Source organism: Siniperca chuatsi, linkage group LG2 (assembly GCF_020085105.1).
Source record: "Siniperca chuatsi isolate FFG_IHB_CAS linkage group LG2, ASM2008510v1, whole genome shotgun sequence".
NCBI lineage: Eukaryota > Metazoa > Chordata > Actinopteri > Centrarchiformes > Sinipercidae > Siniperca > Siniperca chuatsi.
The window spans coordinates 13,513,926-13,533,697 of record NC_058043.1 but is presented as its reverse complement, the minus strand read 5'-3'; the positions used below and the strand labels follow the sequence as shown (position 1 = coordinate 13,533,697).

The window sequence follows — 19,772 nt, the reverse complement described above, 5'->3', positions numbered from 1 at the left end:
ACTTTGACATACTGTCCCGCAAAGTCAGTGACCTCTGAAGTGAAGCAGCCCGAGGCGTCCACAGGGCAGATAGGAGCCTGGTCCCTCTGGATGATGTTGAATTCTGTGCACACCCTGTAATCATCCTGCGGAGAGAATAATACACAGTTTAAAGGGGTTTAGTGAGTGGAGGTATTATTTATTCTTAATGTAATTCACTGCAAATAAAATATGCATTGTAACTAAAGCTGAATCATTTAGTCGATTAATCAATTCAACAAGCCGTTGAATATGTCAGCTTATTTTCTGATGTTATAGATTAAACAATTAATCGATTAATTGAGAAAATAATAATCATGAAAATAATTCTTACTTGCAGCCCTAATTATAACGAAGTCATGTACAGTAACCTATTACTAAATCTTGAAAATGTGTTTGTAATTAATTAAGTAACAATATCTTGATACTATCTTGATACAGTGACCCATTTATTTCAAGCTCGTGTCATTTGTTTCAATAATATTCTCCAAATAGATCCAACTGTATATGAAACTAAGAAATGATCTAACCCCTCTGGCAGACAGTTTCACTAGTTTAGATATGTTATGACTCTATATTAAATTCCTTGTTGAGCTGGATACTTTTTATAGTGTTGAAACAAGCGCTACTGGTATGTGACAGCTATGCATGAAAGATCTGAGTACTGTTCAGCTGTAAATGTATTTTGTATTCAAACCCCCTGTCAAGATCCAAGATGGATGGCTCACAGGGTCATTTCACATCTAGTCAAAACAAGATAAAATTTGAAACATTTGGCAGCGCATTTCTTCTTACTGTATATCTTCAGAGCAAATGCATTTGTGTTTCAGATTTTCACCAACTAATCAATGTGAATGTGATCACTAAATAAATGCAAATGTAAGTGAGATATTGATGTGAAGAGTTTACTTAACAGCCCCATAGGGACTGATTTCATGAAAGTCTCTCCAATAAGCATACACATCAATGTGAGTACACAAAGAAACATGGTACCCATTAGAGGCTGAAAGTATTTCAAACAGACACAGTATTCTACATTTATCAAAAACATAAAAATGATAAGAAAACAAGATAGAAGGTATTGTAAGACAATTAATTAAATGGTTTTCCCAAACAGGGTCACAGTTCTCAAGTGGGCCCTGATTAGTCTTGATAAAATGTGTTGGCCTTGGGCTCAAGTTTTGAAACACCAAATCATATTGCTGTCATTGTTAGTATCATGAACAAATCTTGTTCAGGATGAAGTTTCCCGCTATATATAAAGTGATATATAAACCAATGTCTGCATGTGTTAACTCCAGTATACAGGAGCTACACTGGCAATGGCTAAAGGGACTTAAAGCAATGCAACTAGACTAAACAATAAAAACCGCTCTGCAAATTCCGAAAATATAAGCAACTACAAAATGGTGCATAATAGAACATAAAATAGAACATAATTGAATTGAGTTATATCAGTAAAAACAATGCAGTTATGCTGCTAGAAAGACTAAACAGTTCTGGATGCACTTTTTTAACATAGGATGGCACTCATGGAGTTACACTCGACAAGGGTGACCTCATTCTCCATATGAGCATCTGCAGCACTGGACAATCAAGCTTACGTTTTAAAAGTACATTTCTCAACTTCTCTTATTCCAAATCACTCAGGGACGGGAAGTACATTATAATTAAAAAAGGAGAAGGGTGGGCTTAGTGAGCCCAACAGAGGCAGGTGGAGCCCCATGACAGTGACAGAAGGGAGAAGGATCAACGGTAAGGGCTGAACACAGGACAAACGAGCAACTTGTCTTCCACCTCCACATTCTCAGCCATCACAGTACAATAAACCTGTGCAATTCTACCTTTTGAAAAAGCTTGAGATATATCTTATAATCTCTTTGTCTCTGTTTAATCTTAAAGGTCTTGGTCTTGATTGAGACTCCTGACAACCAGGCTTATGCCTAAGACTCTGATAAACTGTCAAAGTACGTCCATTATTCATTAGTATCTGGCTGGTCTGGAAATTTAACACCATAAATATTTTTAGTAGTGGATGCTAATTCTCCACTTCTGTTAGCAGTATTCTTATCATGTAAATCATATACTTGTGTACTTTTGGTAAACTACAGTAGTGGTGTTGAAACAATTAGTTGATCAACTGATTATTGACTATTACCGAGTAATTTAAAATACTAAACATTTGCTGGTCTGTGCTTCTCAAATGTGAGAATTTGCCAAAAAATGAATCTCTTGATCTTGGCAAGGAAACTCTGTGGTTACAGCAGAGACTAAGAAAAATAGCAGGTAAACAGCAAAAGACCACACTCACAGCTCCAAAGTAAGGTGCCTGGTGGACCACTCCTGTGCCCTCTTCCTCCTTGACGTAGTTATCCATCACCACCTGGAACGCTCCTTTCTCCCCACACTGAAGTGAAATGAGGACGAGGAGAATTTGATGAAGGGGGGCGAGTGGTGAGAAAGCAAAAGAAATAGCGCCACAGATAGTAAGAGATTAAGAGACATATTTAGAGAATGTAAGTTGAGTTGCCAATTTGTGGTCAGACAGGTAATTAAAGTGAGACATAGGTCTGTCTTCATTTTGTGTCCAACAATACATAAAACTACAAAACAGTCAGGAACAAGAACACAGAGTCTACAAACCTTGGCAAAGTACTGGAAAAGAGGCTTGTATTTTTTTCCTTTCAGCGTCTTGCCAGGAAATCTAAAAATACATAAAACACTTATAAAGTCCTTGTTTCAATATCTATAATTCACCTTCCCTGCATTGAACCAGCAGAAAACTTGTACAACCACGACTTCTGACAACATACAGGCAAGCCTTCAAATAAAGGAAACAATGACCAAAAAAGGTGTCTTTAGTATTTTAGCATGCTAACATTTGCAATTAGCACACACAAGTACAACTGATGGGGATATTTGGTCATAAATCAAAGTATTAAGGAAATAAAAATTTTTGACCTGATGATGGTGCTAGATGGAAATCTAAGGGACCTAACAATTAACTCGGAGAGAAACATGAATGTGTGTACCAAATGTCATGGCAATCCATCCAACAATTGTTGAGACATTTCACTCAAAGCTACAAATGTCAACCTCGTGTTGGCGCTAGAGGAAAAGTCGGGGGATCACCAAAGTCAGTAGAATTCATCATCTGGAAACCATGAATGTCTGTATAACATGGCATGGCAATCTATCAAGTAGTTGTTGAGATATTTTAGTCTGGACAAAAGTGGTGGACCGACTACATTTTTTTATTAAACTAAAATTTGGAAACAATGATAACCAATGTCATAATAATGTGTTGGTTGATACAAATATGTCAGATGCAGGATTTGCATTATTTCAGGGTTTTTTTGTTTGTTTTTTGTTGAAGAAACTCTCACTTCATGTCGAAACCAAACCTACACCCTTGTGATGCTAGGCAACCAACAGCTTCAACAGACCATGGAATATATATATATATAAAAGAATACTATGGGATATGATATAATTCCCTCTCGAGCATTCACAACTGTTCACAAAATGTTTTTATTTGGTAAGGACAAAACTTGCCTTGGTAATCTCCTGAGATCACAATTTAAAGTTTGTGTTGTCAGCTGAGTCAGTCACTGTTCTCTCTCCCTGTGTATGGGAACTTTATCCTTGTAGAAGATGAGTCTCCTGCCAGTTAAGACATTTTTCAACATGCCTTCTTCATTGCCAGTTAATTTGTCCAATATATGGGATGAGTGGGTATAAATCATGCCTGGAAATGTTTTCTATCAGGTTTCTGTATCCTTTATTCACTCAGCTGTTTTCTTTATTTCACCTCTGGTTTTCCCCTGGTCCATTCTGCACTTTCCCTTTGCTCCAGAACCATCCACTGAACTGGGAAATTGAGAATTTGATTTGCTTTCTGCTGCATAGAACAGCAGACACAGCTGTCTTCTAATTCTCCTGTCAGTAACTTTATCTGTGTCTCTTAACTCTGGAAGACAAGTTATAACTCAGGAGAACACCTTTCACAGTAAATGTGAAACACGAGTTTGACGCTTGCTGAGAGACCATAGGTTTGAGTTTTCTCAACTTATCAAGTTTGTAAGTTTTAGTGTTCCAAGTAAGAATATTATGGTTATACTCAACACTTAAGAAACACCCATCACCATTTTGTTGAATGGTTTGCCATTGTCACCTTTATGAACTACATTTATTGTAACCTGAACTTTTATTTCAACTTATTTCAGTAGGGTAGTGGGGGATGTAAACACCTAATGGAAAAACACTAACGGAAGTAACTACATTAACACTATTACAAGGGTCAGTCACATTAGCTTCAATACCAATTAGCAGCATTTGTCAACTATAACAGAGCTGACAATCAGTGCTTTATATGTATTTTTAAAGCGACATGATCTCATGCTACTATCAAATCATCAGTGCCCAAATTGCCCATGCGTCAGTCAAAAACAAAATGTGCTGATAAAAAGAAACAGCGGTCTTAAGTTGATACTACAGGAGATATTACAATTATGGTTGAACAAATACTGTACTGCACTGTTACTTTCATGCAACCTAAATGACCACCCTTTTGTAGCACCTTTTGCAGTGGATATTTAGTAACTTAAAGTGTTAATAGTACTTTGTGTACCCCCTGTATGGTTGCTCTTAAGATCTGACAGTAATGAAAAAGGATTGAACTGTTTAATACTCTAATGTTATTTTGGGTAAATATTATTATATTATTTCCCCAGCAGCTCAGCAAAGAAATGTTCTACCTTGGCACCTACAGGCTGAAGTATCTACATTTTAAGTTACAGCGAGCGTCTTACCCTTCTGTAATGTGACGTATTTCTGAGTGAAACTGAATGTGTGGTCGGGGTTTAGAGAGATTTAAATCAAATCCTTAAAATTTGATTGGATTGCTTAAAAGCGGGTGTGGATTAGTGAAAACTGCGCAATATGAGGCTGTGGAGAGATAAAGAGCTGTAGATAGCCGCTCACCTTCACTCAAACTCCTCCCACCAGCATTGTAAAGATCGGGAGGAGGAGGATAGGGGTTAAATAGATAAATTAGATCTCAACCACATTATTTAGAAATGTGAACAAAGTTTTTGCCAGCTGAAATCCAAACACACACCTCCTACTATGATATTTCTCTACTACCTACCCACTAGCTAACAGTCAAGTGCAGTTTTTTATGATGGTTGGGGTTAGCTAATCACCCCGAATTACATTTGATTGGATACATTTATGTAATGGCCCCCAAATTCAGGATGAGTCATCAAAACATTTTTACGTTTTACAGGAAGAGAAAACAGAGGGATTTTGTTACAAAAATACTCAAAAACTTTTTTTTGACACATATTTAGCATGTAACAAGAGATAAATGAACAATTAACACAGGGACACAAAATTAGAGCAAAATGTATTTTTCATTTCACTGTGTCTTAAGGTATTAGTCATTTGCACGCTTGTTTGTTTAGGTGGCTATAGGGTCTTACTGTACTGTACTTACTTGTCCAGGAGAGTGTACTCGTTTTCTGACTTAAACAGAGCTCCCAGCCTGGCCTCCATCATGATGTAGGTCTTGTCTGTGGCGTTATCTGAGAGATGAACAGAAAAACACATGTGACTGCATCTGTTGAGTAAGGTTTCCAAACTTTGTTGCCAGGCGTGTGTATGGAATAAATCTAGACCTATCATTAACACAAGGCTCTTTATATTAAATCCTGTCCTGCTGTTATATGGAGGCACACTTTAAACAAGAACACGTCCCATTTCAGGCCACATACAGTAAGAACGACATGAAGACAAGTTAAAAGAGAGCTGACATGGTATAAAGATAATTCATGCAAATTCCACCCATTTTTAATGCTTTTACAACAAATTCCAGTTGCACTGCAAATTTTTGAAATGTGTGACTTCAAAATTTGCAAAATAACTGTTAAGATGTATAAAATTGTAGAAATTAATAGAGCCTAAGCTGAACTAACCTTTAATATGAAGACCAGTTTATGTTTTTTATTTATTGAATATTATTTTATTCTTTATTATGTTTATTTACCATCATTTATGACATGTTTATTTAATTTATGTATTTAATTTTTTACTTGAATGTTAGTTTGTTTTGGGGACCAAAAACCAAGGAACTATAATGCCACGGTATACTGCCTTGTTATTTGTATATTCATTGTTCCATATCCACCTGTACAGCATTTATAATGTAGTCTAACAATGTCTTGAAGAAGGTCAAGACATTAACACAAAAATCTCAGCAGGTGTTTCTATTCTTATTGAAAAGCTGCCACCTCATGTAGGATATCTGCCTGACATCTTGGGAAACTGAACCCTCCTGGAAAAACTGGCCAAATGGGGATTTTAGGAAAAATGAGAGAGGAGACGTTGAGAACAGCAAGGACAACAGTTGTGAAGAGGGCAAAAACCAAATGGCCTTTGACATTGAGATACAAAACGAGAGAAGGGGGCAGCATCAATAAAAAATGTTTCTTCCCTTCAGTGGTGTGACAAATGACTGCACAGCTCAGACCTGAGCTGCTGACAGCCCTCAACTCAAACAGCAAAAAAGGCAGCAAGAGAAAGAGACTGACACAAAAAGAGACAGAATGAGAGAAAATAAGAACAGCAAAGGACAAAAACAGGTGGATGTGGAGGCAGAGAGAGCAATAAGAAAATGAGGGGAAAAATTTTGGATGAAGATGGAGCAAGAGAGAGGACGCAAGATAAAAAGAGAGACTGAGCTGATACAAAAAAAAACAAACATTCATTGGTATTCCAAGGCGGTCTCCCATGCAGCACAGCACAGGCGGTGCAGTCAAGATGACAGACTGTGCTTCAACAGTGCCCCCTGCAGGATCAAAGAGGCTATGACAAACTGGTATGAATCTAGGTCATCTTTTTAAAAACCCACCAGCTTCTCTCACAGGGAACCAAAAACTATAGCAGGAGGGTAACAGAAAAACACTAGCCACCTCTCTGGAGTATTATTTTTATACATATTTGAACAAGGACAACACTTTTTTTAAGTGACCTGATTTGAGGTCCATCCACATTTCTCAGGTCTTAACCATACACAAATGTGCATGACATACACACACATGAACAAAACTGTCGTTTTAAGTTACAGTGAGCCTTTTTCCACGTGAGACATTTTGACATGTCACAGTAAGAAAAGTACAGGTGTAAATAATAAAAATTATGATGGCTGAATTCCATTTAGCTGCTTCAGTTTCAGGGTCCTGAAACTCAGCATCGTCTGAGGTTGGTTTTATGCATGCTGGCTCACTGTCACGACTTACTGGGACAGTTGAATGAAAAAGAACTATTGTTAATGTTATTAGTAACATCTGTGCTTTACCTACTATGACGAGTCAAAATGTCTGCTATGAAAAACAAAAGGTGGTATGGTGATATTTACAAAAATCTGTCAGTTTCCTATTGTAAAACTAACATGTAAATATGTTTACAGTGAGTAAACTGGCAACTGAGTGTATGCACATCATGTGTCTGACAGCAGTGAAGCACAATACTTGATAAAAGGCAGTTTTAACATTCTTAAAATTATAGGGAACTTAATATCTTGAATTTGCTTGTTTTTTTCACTTTAAATTTGGTTGTTGTGTAGCCTTTTGTGTAATAAAAGACCCGTTTGTCGATCTTGAGATAGATACCAGGTTTCAGGTTAGATTTGGATTACAGATTGAGCCTTTAGAAACACATCAGTTTTGGATTGTGTCGTTAAGAAGTCATCACTTAAACACTTCTTAGTGCAAACTGTATATAGAAACCATTAGCAAAGTTGATACACAAGTTCATTTAATAGTCTTTTGTTCAGATCTGACAGGGCCATTTTACGTGGGTGAGTCTACAGGCATTTGGAGGAAAGATAATGTTTTTAATGAGCCTACGTGAACATCAGTTATGCCTTAGCTTCAAGTTACTGCTCATGAATGTGAAGTGTCTGGTTAGTTGTAGATAAAAACAAAGTTCCAGTCACTAAGAGTCCCTTGTCATACAACAAGAAGAAAAACAGTCATATTTCATCTGCTAACACACAGCCAAAGGCTAGAAAGTCCACCAACACATTACGGTGCAGAAATCCCTTCCTCTGGGTGCAAATTGCCAAGGCAGCACTCCTCCTCTCTTAATTTGTTCTTGTTTGTTCTTTCTGAATAAAAACACCCATCAGCTGATACTGTGGTCCAGAACACTAAACCCACAAGGGAAACAAGATTTTCAGTCAGAAAACTTTGGCCTTAGGCTATAGCATTTAAGTAACATTGTTCAACAAAACTACCAAGCCTGGTAATTCAAGTAATCCAAAACACAAACATGGTTGTTAGCAGGATATGCAAGCACATATTTAATTTTTTCCCCCTACAATGACTTGAAGAACGTAAAGATGACAGCAACAAAATAATGTTGTTTCTTGACAATAATTTGAAAGTATCCTTACCACAGGATAACACTGGGACCAGATTCTATTAGGACAAAACACTTCAGACAAACAAACTCTGCAGAGAAGCATTCAGTCCCAGTCAGCACATCAGTGGTTGTTTATATCGGCATGGTTGACCAAACCCTGATTTTCAAAAACCTAAGCAGCTTTTTGAGTATGTAGTGTGTTCACACTAGGAAAGTGAAAAAATAAATATAATTGTGGATGGTGGTGAAACAGCTCCAGAAAACCATCAGAAAACAACAAATAATTATTAAATGGTTAAATGTTTGTTTTAGTTTAATTAGCAGCAGCATCGTAGAGTCACAGTTTGATTGACATCAAACGGCACACATATTATATAATGTCCCATTAGTGTAAACCGGTCAAGTATGTTGATTTTGTGTATTCTAACACCAAAAACAGCATATTATAAAGATTAGTAAGTCGTATATACTGTATATAATTAGTACATAGTGTGGAAATGGGACACAGCACTTGTGTCAAGCTTTGTCTCTCACCTTTGACCTTAACATACAAGAACTCCGGGTTAACACAGAGGGCCAGGTTGCTTGGCAGTGTCCAGGGTGTGGTCGTCCAGGCGATGAAAGCCACATCCTCATTCTCAACCATTGGGAAGTTCACGATCACCGACGGGTCCTGAACGTCCTGTAGACAAAAATGAAACAGAGATTAAGTTAATTAAACATTTACATCTAAACAGTAAATTTTGTTCCTAGTGCTGCATTAGACCGGTTGAGATGTGAGGGGGTTGTTATTCGTGCCAACCTTGTAGTTCTGGTGGGCCTCAAAGTTGGACAGGGGAGTGTTGCAGGCAGTGGAGAATGGCATGACTTTGACACCTCGGTAAACCAGACCCTTGTCGTACAGCTGTTTGAACACCCACCTGAATAAATAGAAGACGCATGACAAAACCTAAAGAAGGAGAGACAAACTGCACACAAGAGGACAGACTCGAGCCATGGATTAAGTCTGGTTTATATTACATTTTTAATTGTGTATTGCTTTAAGTGTCTTAGTCAACGTAAATTGTGGTTATTCATTGTTTTCTGTATACTCCTGTTACCTAAGTGTTTAAAGTGTGCCTGAAAATCAAGTTATAGTTGAAGAAATGATTAAGTAGATAAGTTAAATCAAAAGTCTCTGATGAAAATGACTTAGCGCATTTAGTATATCAAATGTTTACCATTTAATTCCTTGTATATAAGCAAAATACAAATTATGTATCTTTAAGCCAAAACGTGTACATACAGGATGGAAAATTTGACATTCATACCAGACAGTCTCCATGAACCATGGGTAGAGAGTCTTGTAGTCGTTCCTGAAGTCAATCCACCTTCCCATTCGCTTCACTGAATTCTAGGAACAAAAAGAAACATACACATAGCAATTCAAAAGAACATAATGATTATGTGCCAAAATTATGCAGGGCAACTTGTTATACACTATTATTTTTAGGTCAGTAATGCCAAACTAACTAACAGATATTCACCTCCCGTATAAAAAACACATATATTGACACATGTGAGATATACCTATGGTGTAGCCTCACTATGTTTTAGAGCAGGTTCAATCCACTGTTCTGAGTCAGACATGCTTTTATTTGATTGACACATGAAAACCAAAACCAAACTGGTCTCACAAGTATGGTTACAGGCTTCTCTGACATGAGGATATTTTTATTTCCTGTATACTCACCTCCCACTCATTGGAGTATCTCATGACAATGTTTCTGCACTGCTTGTTGTACTCAGCGATGCCCATCTTGGCCACATCTTCAGGCCCTTTGATCCCCAAAGTCTTGTCAATCTCATACTCCTACAAAAACACACAGAACATGATAAATAAATAACTCAAGGACAAATCTGTAAATCTACACAGAACATTCAGTAAAAATGATTTTTAACAATACAGAGGATGACAGATTCTTACCACAGGCAGGCCGTGACAGTCCCAGCCAAAGCGTCGGTCCACATGGAAGCCGCTCTGGTGTGCAAAGCGAGTAACAATGTCCTTGATGGTGCCAGCTAGAATGTGCCCATAGTGGGGTAGACCCGTGGCAAAAGGAGGGCCATCGTAAAAGGTATACCTGGTAGGGAAATGGACAGTAACATATTTTTAAAGGTCTGGTCATCTAGCTCGACTGTTTCAGTTCTCCCTGATAAAAAAAATTGTTATGTGATGATAAGACAAGATGACTATGATGTCTGGAAACACCTTCCTCTCAACTAAGCGTGCAAGATGACAGAAACACAACACTGCTGCGTTATATGAGTGTATTTATGGTTGCTTCATACAGAAAGACAGCATCTTCACTGCTCTGTATATCTGAACAACAAACAGTGTGGAAGAACAGAAACAATGGTTTGGGGGGCTACAAATTCACCCTAGGGGTGGGCAATATGGCCCTAAAATAAATAAAATTTCAGGATATACATATACACATATTATATATATATATATATATATATATATATATATATATATATATATATATATATATATATAAAAATTTGTAAGAATACATTACCCTATTTCTATTATTCTAATTCACCATTTTATTTCTACTTAATTCACCACCTATTGTAGTGTATACTCACAAACTACTTTAATCTGCTCACCTTCCTCTTTTCCCCACGCACACACCTACACCTCTGTATCTTACTGCACAGTGCACACACACCGGCTTGTGTGCGCCGCCTCTTTCTGTTTCTCTTTCTCCCTGTATGTGTTGACTTTCTTCGTCAGTAGTATGTTTTATAGTCACCCAAAAAACACAACTCACATTTAGGATTTTTTCACCCGTGAGGCCGTTTTCACAGCAGCAGGTGAGCCTCGTGTGGAGGAGGCTTGTTGTTAATGATATAGCCTATCGAAACGATCAAAACCAACATGGTACTGAATGACACTGGCACCAACAGGTGCACTTAGAAGCTTTTACTAAACAACGGCATAAGTAGGAGACTTATGTTGAATACATTTTCTTAACTAATATGAAAAGCATATTTTAAGGAAAGGATATTTAACAAAATTATAAACTCATCTTATGCTTCAACAGCTTGTCGTGGGAATATATTTTGCTTAGTAAATGAATAATTATAAACCAGAAACAGCTGGATTTACTTGGGCCTGTTCTTGGACTGTTTGAGGCATTCCTGGAAGCAGTCCTTTTCTTGCCACAACTGCATGATCTTCTCCTCCTCAGAGGGAAAGTTGATGGACTCAGGAACTGGTTCCACCATGGCGTCTGTCAAAACACAGAAAACAAAAGTGTAACTCTAGAGTTGTTGAGCAGGAAGACAGGGGAATAAATCAGTGTACATAAATGAAGATCACATGATTAATCTTTTTTTCCTCCCCATGTACTATCCATTAATCCAGTAATGGATAAGAAATCCAGTAATTACCCATTAACATATCCATTATTGGCCATATTACAAGCAACTGAACTAAGTAAATCTCACTTTCAGCACACATTCATTGACCCACAATGCTACAAAACGTTTTGGTCAAATTAGGAAATTAAACCTACTTTATATATAAAGGCCAGTAAGCATTAAAAATTGTTTTCCTCAGTGAATGTCTCCCACCCTTCACAGATCCTTTTGGATCTCATTAATAGCCGACCTGTCAAAACCTGACAGTGCTCGATAGTTTGTCAACAGAACATGTAGTCCCTTTTAACATTTTATGTGCTAAAGTCAAGCCAATCTAATATATTATTTCCACGTCTAACATGCAACCGCAGAAACTTTGCCCAAACTCGTCAATTACGTCCAATAAGTCACTTTTCCACAGCAGTTAGTTCACAAGAATGACGCCTCCTTGTTGTTAGCTAGCAGGCTAAGCTAGCCGGTCAATGCTTCAGTTAGTTAGCTTGAAGCTAAACGGACTACAAAGTTTGTCAAAAGCGACGTTTGAACGCACACATATAGTAAGAGATGTACAGTAAAGTGTGACTGTAATCAACGCTTTACGTTGTGACTGCTGAGTTTGAATGGATATACTCACATGTTGTCTTCTCCCCGCTGCAGAGACAAGAAATGATGCAAGCTCGAGTCAGCGTGAGCGGAAGTGACGACGTAAAGCCAACTGATTTGTTGCATGAAAATAAAATGCACACATTTTAATCTGTATGATCAACAAAATAAAAGAAAGTGACACATTTAAAAATTCTTCACAAATATATCCCAGAGACAGTATGATTAGTAGATTTACTGATAAAGGCTGTGGCAGTATACATTTAAGTAACAAAGACATTGTTGCTTACTTTGATTGTGATCCACAACTCCAAGATATGACTTCAATATAGTTGAGAAATGCCACACACATAAATCAGATTTTTACAATCTACACCCTTTTATGGTATCTCATTATAAGGATTCTTGAAGAAGCAGTGAAAAGTTTCTGTAACAAATGGAAATTGTATTGCCAAACTTCACGCATGCAGTTATGTATCTACTTATTACTGAATTATATCGTATTTTATTTAAATGTATTAATTGACTTTTAAATTTTTTATTTCATCATCATGTTTTGCAGTATTTTGGTTGTATCAACCTTATTCTGATATGCAAGTTCTCAAGTTGATTTGTCAACTTTTTGTCCAACGAAAATGAGGCTGGGAAGGCTTCGCTTTTTATAAAAAGTATAAGATTCAGCCCCCCTCCCCACCCCAATCATTTTCGTACTGTCCCCAGTTAATATAGTTTTCACTAAGCAAATATTTCTAGTTGTTTCATTAGAACGGTTATCTTTACAATGTCGTTGCACATACATAGTCAATACATGTGAGTTAAATCTACAGTACATGTACAAAGAGTACATGGAGAAAACAGGGAAAGTAATGTGAGATACAGGGGAAACTAAGCTTAAATGCAACCTCCATGCATCAATGCCCTGCCTGTGTTTTTGCTTTCAATTTGTGCTTGTTCATCTGTTTCTTTTGCAATAATTTGTCTTAATTGTAAAAGTGTACTTCGGTATTAATGTATACCTCTAACTGTGCTCATTTCTTACTAGTCCCTAATTTGTTTTTTCCAAGGCTACTTACAAAAAAGATCACTACTGCTTTTGTAATAACAAAGGTCGTACTCTGCCAAGGATGTTTATTTAACCCCACTTGGTAATATCTCCTCTTTCTCTCGTCTTCGCCTGTCCTGCCTTTTCTTTACACCTTTGTCCAGGTGAAGAGAAGGGCTGTTTGAGGACCATAGAGCTGAATTCAAATAATGATGCATTTTTTAACGCTCTAAGGCTGCTATCCGATGCAGAAAACCACCGTAAGGCTGATGAGGAAGGTGGACAAGGTGGTCCCACACTCTGTGGGACCAATTGTGGAGTGCTTAATAGTACAGTAGATCTGTACCCCAAATATGTAACCGAATTAAGTGTCTAACAAGGAATTCCAGAAACAGACCAAAAAAATCCCCCATACTGAGTTACTTTCATTTATTTGGCCAGTGTGACTTAACATCAGGTGTTACCTGTTGCAGGTGGGTATAATGGACTTAGTTTCTAGTGAAGATGACTAAACGTATCAAAGATCACAGTGAGAGAAAGGCTGAAAATAAACTGACAGCTTAGGATGTTTGAGAAATAATGTACTCAACCTTTTGCAAAAAGCACTTCACTTGAAAAAGAAATGTCAAAAGCTGTTTTCATTTCTAAATTGTTAGAAATTTGCATTTTCATTTAAATATTGCTTGCATAAATGAAAAATCAGGTTACATTTTTTATGCTTTTCATTTTCAGATTTGAAATAACATTTGAATATTGTCCACCGTACATCAGGGTACAACTTTGAAAATGAAATGTCAAACAGCTTTTCCATTTACATTTGAGTATGTGAAAATGTCTGTATTGTTGCATTTTAATTTTTACTCAAACACATACATATGTGGACAATAACACTATTGTGGAATTCCATTTTAATTTCCAAGTTTACATTATCATTTTAATTTAGTCCCCTATAGGCTTCTATAGATCAGTAAAGGTGTTTCTCAGATATATCTTGTATTTGATACAGCACTATTCAAGTCTGAGAGGTTAGGATTTCTAAGCCATACATTACTCCTATTATATAACTTCATACTTAAAGATTTAACTGGCTGTAACCAGCTAGTTGGAAAGTGGCGTTTCATTACAGTTCTAAAAGAACAAAGCAATGTCATTAAACTCAATTTACTTAATCTAAAACAGAACTTATTTTTTTATGTGAACCTTTAAATTCTGTTTTAAAGGTTTTGTGGCATTTGCCTATATTTGATAGTGATAGTAGAGATATAAACAGAAAATGCAGGGAGAGTGAGGGAGGTTGGACATGCAACAAAAGGTCAGAATCAAAACGAGGACATTGTGGTATACGTCTTAACCACTCAGCTGCCAGAAGCCCTGTGAAACATTAAATTTTAATCCTCATTCTTTCTTTTGTTATTTTGATGCAAGAACCAAGACAGCTAAGATCGCCTTGGAGGAAATTCCAGGCATTCAATTAAGTGATTCATTAAATATGAGCAAATTGAGGCAGTTAAAATAAAAGGAAAAATCTCATTGGTTTGTTAACAAAGCATAGCTTTATTGTAATGGGGGAAACATGAACGCTGACAGACATGGATGTGACCGGATGGCAGCTTATTTCGCTTGAACTGCCTTCTGCGCCGCCTTCATGCCCTTCTTGTTGTGCTTCTTAGCAAAGCGCATGTTCCTCAGGAACTTAGGGTCCACCTGCAGCAAAGAAAGAAATCAAACAGTGAAGTGAGCAGGTGGGAAGAAAAATAACCAAACAACCACCAACACAATCTATCAAAAGACAAGGGTTCAAGCGGGGAAAAACAGAAACCAAACACTTGTTGATCTGTATTAAAAGTAGTGTAGTTACATATCTAGTTTTCTGGTTTAACTGAAAAAAGAAGAAAACACAAAAAAGCACTAGATAGTAACAGAACTACCTCACTAGTACCTGGCCTATTCAAATCAGAAATGTGTGGTTTGTAGAAACCAATCACCAAGGTACAACATGCTTTCACCCACAGACACAGCAGTCTGTCTCAAGCCAATTCATTCCAAAACTGGTCTCAAAAGTAACTTATATAAAAAAATTACTCTGAAAAATTTCCCACAATACAATGAACAGCAACCAACAGGAGGACCAATGATGCTTAGAGTGTTTTTAATTCTGTCTCGTCAAATTTTCAGCTGCCCGAGTTGCATGAAATTGTGTACACTTGTACACAAAATTAGAAATCATACAACTGTAAAAGTTCAGTCTGAACACCTGCCTTGAAACCAATTCCCATTTCATTTTTATATAAAAACAAGGTGATGATAGTTTTGGATTAAACAGCAGTGTGAACAGCCCTTTATTCTAAAGAACTTGCTAGTCTAAAAGAAAAATGTGACTTGTTTTATTCTCTAGGCAAGGCTTGACATTATCCAAGCGTCTCCCTCTCACTCACCTACCCACATTTTAGTAACCGGGTTACCAACGGCTTACCGCAGTGATCAATTTCTTAAAAATCATATTTGAAAAACCAAGTGAAGAAAGCACATTTTCTCACTATGTATACAATGTTATCATCTGCTTTTTACATGTACATAAAGACCTCAGATATGAAAAGTACTGTTTTGACAGATAAGCAGCAGGATGTAAGGAAAGATTACAACTAGTAGGGATGCATCATCATATTCATAAGAATTTATTTAAAAAAACAGACTGAAACCAACGGAGTAGCCTCCCTAAGTCTGTATATGCTCATTTCCACAACTGAGCCATTTCAGACACATTTGTGCTCTAGGGAAAAAAAATTTGCTCAAAAAGCCTGTCCTCACCACGCCATCAGTCCAAATGCTCCAACAAGCTTAAAAACCTTGTATTCTTGTATCACTAAGGCCGTATTCACACTTAATCAAGCATTGCGGCGGTGTGGCCGTTTATTTGTGCTTTAGAACGTAACGGCTCTGAAACAATCAGAAAATAATGTTTTAGTTCTGATTTACCGGCTTTCTCCCTACCGGCGCTCCCTCTCCTCATTCACCCTCTAGGTTGCTTGACCACAGCTGTGTCTGTCTGGCTCTCAAACAAATGAACACAAAAGGGACACCAGAGGAAGCTTCTTGGTATCGCAATTTTTCAGCATAGACTGCAAGTCAGACACAGACTTAGAAGCTGGGTACACGAAATAAACCAAGCGAGGACACAACTGGAAGAGTATCATAGTTTGGTCCATGAACTCCATCTGGATAGCGGCCTGGTTTCAATATTTCTGGTCTGATCGCCTGATTGGCCACCGCAACGTGACGTCTAATTGTGTTTCTCCAAAAGTTGATTCTGTTTCAATTTTCTTGCCATAGGTCACTGTTTCCCCCCCCAGCATCCCCCGCGGTCCCCACTGCCGTAGCCTAAACAGACTACTCCCACTCAAAAGAATGGGAGAACTGGCGTTTTCGCCGCAGCCCCTGATTTGGTCTGAGTTGGCCCTAATTCACCTACAATGAGTAAGCCTTGGATCCAAAATAAGATCAGTGTAGGGGAGAAGTCTGACTACTGACTGCTGCATGTATACATCGACTTTGCAGTGTACAGGTTACTACCATGCATGTAAACACGTTGTCTGATTCCCTGTGCACTTGATTTTTCAGAATAACCTGATGTCTTGTGCTCATGCAAATATACAATCTATCAACACAGAACTGTAACTGTACGTACCCCCTTCAGTGACTCATAGCGCTGAGATCTGGGCTTCTTGATGCCATTCCTGTGGGCTTTACGAGCTGTTCAGACAAGAGGAGGAACGATTAACACAAAACAGTTGGTTCATTTGTCACATCCCCTGCAACATTCATCTGCAAAGTACATCTAAATACATATTTTAGTAGACATGCATGCAAAACCAAAAACCTGACACTGAAATATTCCTTAAAATCTGCCTTTAGTGTAACGTTAATGGATTAAAATTTTAAAAGTTAGCTCAACAAAGGGTAACGTTAAACTTGAAACGTTACTTATCACTGCAGTCATACTTACACTGGTTGTGGGTTGTGTGGTTCTTGGACTTGGCCATTTCGACACTGGTTAATCTGAAGACAAGAAAAATTGATTTAGACCTTTATTTTAATTTAATATCACAGTTATTTGCATCCACTAGCATGTTAGCTAAAGTTTGAATCGCAAGCGGGCAGCCAAGGAAGCTTTATGCAATGTAAACATAAATGTTTTTGTTAACAGAAAGCTTCGTAATTAAACAGTAGCATTCAAATGTCGATGGAAAAAGTACATTTTTGACCAAAATTACACTAAATAAAGAAAGCCGGTTTTGGCTATGAGTGTAACCACTGCCTGGTCGCTAGCTGATGTCAGGCAGCGTTAGCACTTTTCAAATCTAATTTTCAACTGTTAACGAGGATCAAATCTAAAACATACTGCGGTGTAAATATGACCAGTAAAGTGATTAATCAAAATCAGTTGGTGTTTATGTGTGGGAACGCAAAATACATGAAGATTGATTAAGATTTTAGAAGTCCACCTAGGTGGGAAAACTGGGTACCTGCCACACGAACAGACGACAACCGGAAGAGAGAGAAAAGTAAACCCGGTGGAAAAGAAGAAGAGTCGAGTCAAGAGAGGAAGTCAGTGGGAAAAGACTTGGTCTGTTTAATGACACCGCCGCCTGTAGGTGGTGTCTGATATGACAGGTGAGAGCACACAGCCGGCCACAGGATGTCACCCTCTGTTCGTATGACACCCTTTAAATTTATGACAGCCACAAGAAATGAAGTCCAGGAACCAAAGTTAACACATGTCCTGTTTTTCTTGGTGTCTTCATTAGAAATGAAAGTGTGGAAATTACACGACTTCCTGTGTGTGGAAGGCCGTTTCATTTTTGTTTGTCTTCCACTAAATCATGTTTCATACATTCATCATTTTCTCTGTCTCTTTTTTGTTTTCTTTTCATTCATTTACTCAAGTACACATTTAAGGTAGCCTACTTTACTTTTTAAATATTTAATTTATTTTAATTTAATTTTTAATATATATACTTCTACTCCACCACACTTTAGATGAGAGAGGCTATTGTACTTTTAAATCCATTACATTTATTAGGTAGGGAACCACTGGACATAACTACCTAACTGCATATAAAATACCCAGCTACAACAATAAAATGCTGCCTTACACATTGATGCATCAGTATTAGCAATCAAATAAAGTGATTTAAAATTGTAAATTAGTCACAGTGGTCATTTTTCTCCAGAACTAGAAATACTTTTACTTTTGATACTTTAAGTACATTTTGCTTATAATACTTCTGCACTATTGAGTGCTGGACTTTTACATTGTTATATTGGTACTCTTAAGGATCTAAAGGATCTGAATATGTCATCCACCACTGCTGTTCTTACTTTGAGTCCTTACTTTTTGTTTTCTAAGGCTTGAAACCACTGTTACAGAAGATTAAACAAAGACCCTAAACTACTAGAAGGTATTTAATTCATAATAAGTACCACAGGCACAGAATATGGCCCTATAGAAATAAAGGCTATTATTTTTGTTTCTCTAAACCCTTTTATCTCTCTTTCATTCTGTCTCCACAAAGACCAAACCATGATTTATTTGACCAGTGTACTGTATTATCAGCAGCCCCTTCTAATTATTACCAATTGAACAAGGTCCGTGGTTATACATAAGTCTAAAAGGGTTTTATATTTTGTTCTATTACATAAATCACTCTTTTTAATATCTCACCGGATGTGTAATGTTAGCCTGTGTTTAAGTGTTTAAATGTGGTTCAGAAATCTTATAGCATGTGTTGATTTGTGAAGATTTTCTTTTGGAACAAAAATGATTAGCCTATGATTGCAATTGAGCTTGAATTTCTCATGAACCCATTGTAAAATGTCAACAAGAAACCTGTTTGTGCGGCCCAGTGTTAGCACTTAAATCCAGGTTGGCCTCTAAGAAGACGAGCATTCACTACCTGAGTGTCTCTCTGAACCGCTGAAGTTCGATATCTGGCTTCTGAACGAACTGTAAGGTAATTGCAAATGGGGTAATTTCATGACATACTGTGTGGAAAAACATGCATCAACATTGTCATCAGTTGGCTACAATTGTTGCCTCATTTTAATTCCCATTTCTACAGGAAAAAGAAAAAATGGGTAAAATAAAAAAGTTAGGAGTGATAAAAACGAAAATATGATATAAATATAAATACTCATGGTGAGTCTGAATTATGTCTCATAGTCACACTAGTGTATCGGTCTGTGGGTTGGTCCAGACTGAAATATCCATATGTCC

General features: G+C 37.3%; 2 protein-coding genes across 4 annotated transcripts in view; both read right to left on the bottom strand.

The window, feature by feature from the left end:
* The window catches only part of iars1 (isoleucyl-tRNA synthetase 1), a 56,450-nt gene extending 43,822 nt beyond the window's left edge, over positions 1 to 12,628 (bottom strand). For both annotated transcript variants that reach the window (XR_006380195.1, XM_044217455.1), the window contains exons 1-11: positions 12,488 to 12,628; positions 11,600 to 11,723; positions 10,409 to 10,565; positions 10,175 to 10,294; positions 9,753 to 9,835; positions 9,245 to 9,362; positions 8,977 to 9,124; positions 5,516 to 5,603; positions 2,662 to 2,722; positions 2,330 to 2,425; positions 3 to 125 (exon numbers count right to left, since the gene is read on the bottom strand). Coding sequence is in view for 1 of the 2 variants with exons in the window: in XM_044217455.1 (XP_044073390.1) it covers positions 3 to 125; positions 2,330 to 2,425; positions 2,662 to 2,722; positions 5,516 to 5,603; positions 8,977 to 9,124; positions 9,245 to 9,362; positions 9,753 to 9,835; positions 10,175 to 10,294; positions 10,409 to 10,565; positions 11,600 to 11,718 (1,113 nt within the window). In the remaining variant the exon portion in view is untranslated. The remainder of the gene's footprint in view (positions 1 to 2; positions 126 to 2,329; positions 2,426 to 2,661; positions 2,723 to 5,515; positions 5,604 to 8,976; positions 9,125 to 9,244; positions 9,363 to 9,752; positions 9,836 to 10,174; positions 10,295 to 10,408; positions 10,566 to 11,599; positions 11,724 to 12,487) is intronic.
* Positions 12,629 to 15,032: 2,404 nt separating this feature from the next.
* Positions 15,033 to 18,103, bottom strand: rpl29 (ribosomal protein L29). Of its 2 annotated transcripts, none has more exons than XM_044217483.1 (4): positions 18,022 to 18,103; positions 17,502 to 17,554; positions 17,184 to 17,248; positions 15,033 to 15,202 (listed from the first exon to the last, which is right to left on the bottom strand). In XM_044217483.1, the coding sequence occupies exons 2-4, from the start codon at positions 17,536 to 17,538 to the stop codon at positions 15,110 to 15,112; spliced, it is 195 nt and encodes a 64-aa protein (XP_044073418.1). In that variant the 5' UTR covers positions 17,539 to 17,554; positions 18,022 to 18,103; the 3' UTR covers positions 15,033 to 15,109. The 2 variants fall into 2 exon arrangements, with proteins under 2 accessions (XP_044073418.1, XP_044073429.1); XM_044217494.1 differs by having other exon boundaries at positions 18,001 to 18,049.
* Between the last annotated feature and the right edge of the window lie 1,669 nt (positions 18,104 to 19,772).

Coding starts and splice junctions, on each gene's coding strand:
- rpl29 (XM_044217483.1), bottom strand. CDS start 17,538: ATGGCCAAGTCCAAGAACCACACAACCCACAACCAGT. Junction 17,249..17,501: donor CCACACAACCCACAACCAGT/GTAAGTATGACT, acceptor TTGTCTGAACAG/CTCGTAAAGCCCACAGGAAT. Junction 15,203..17,183: donor GCTATGAGTCACTGAAGGGG/GTACGTACAGTT, acceptor TCTTTGCTGCAG/GTGGACCCTAAGTTCCTGAG.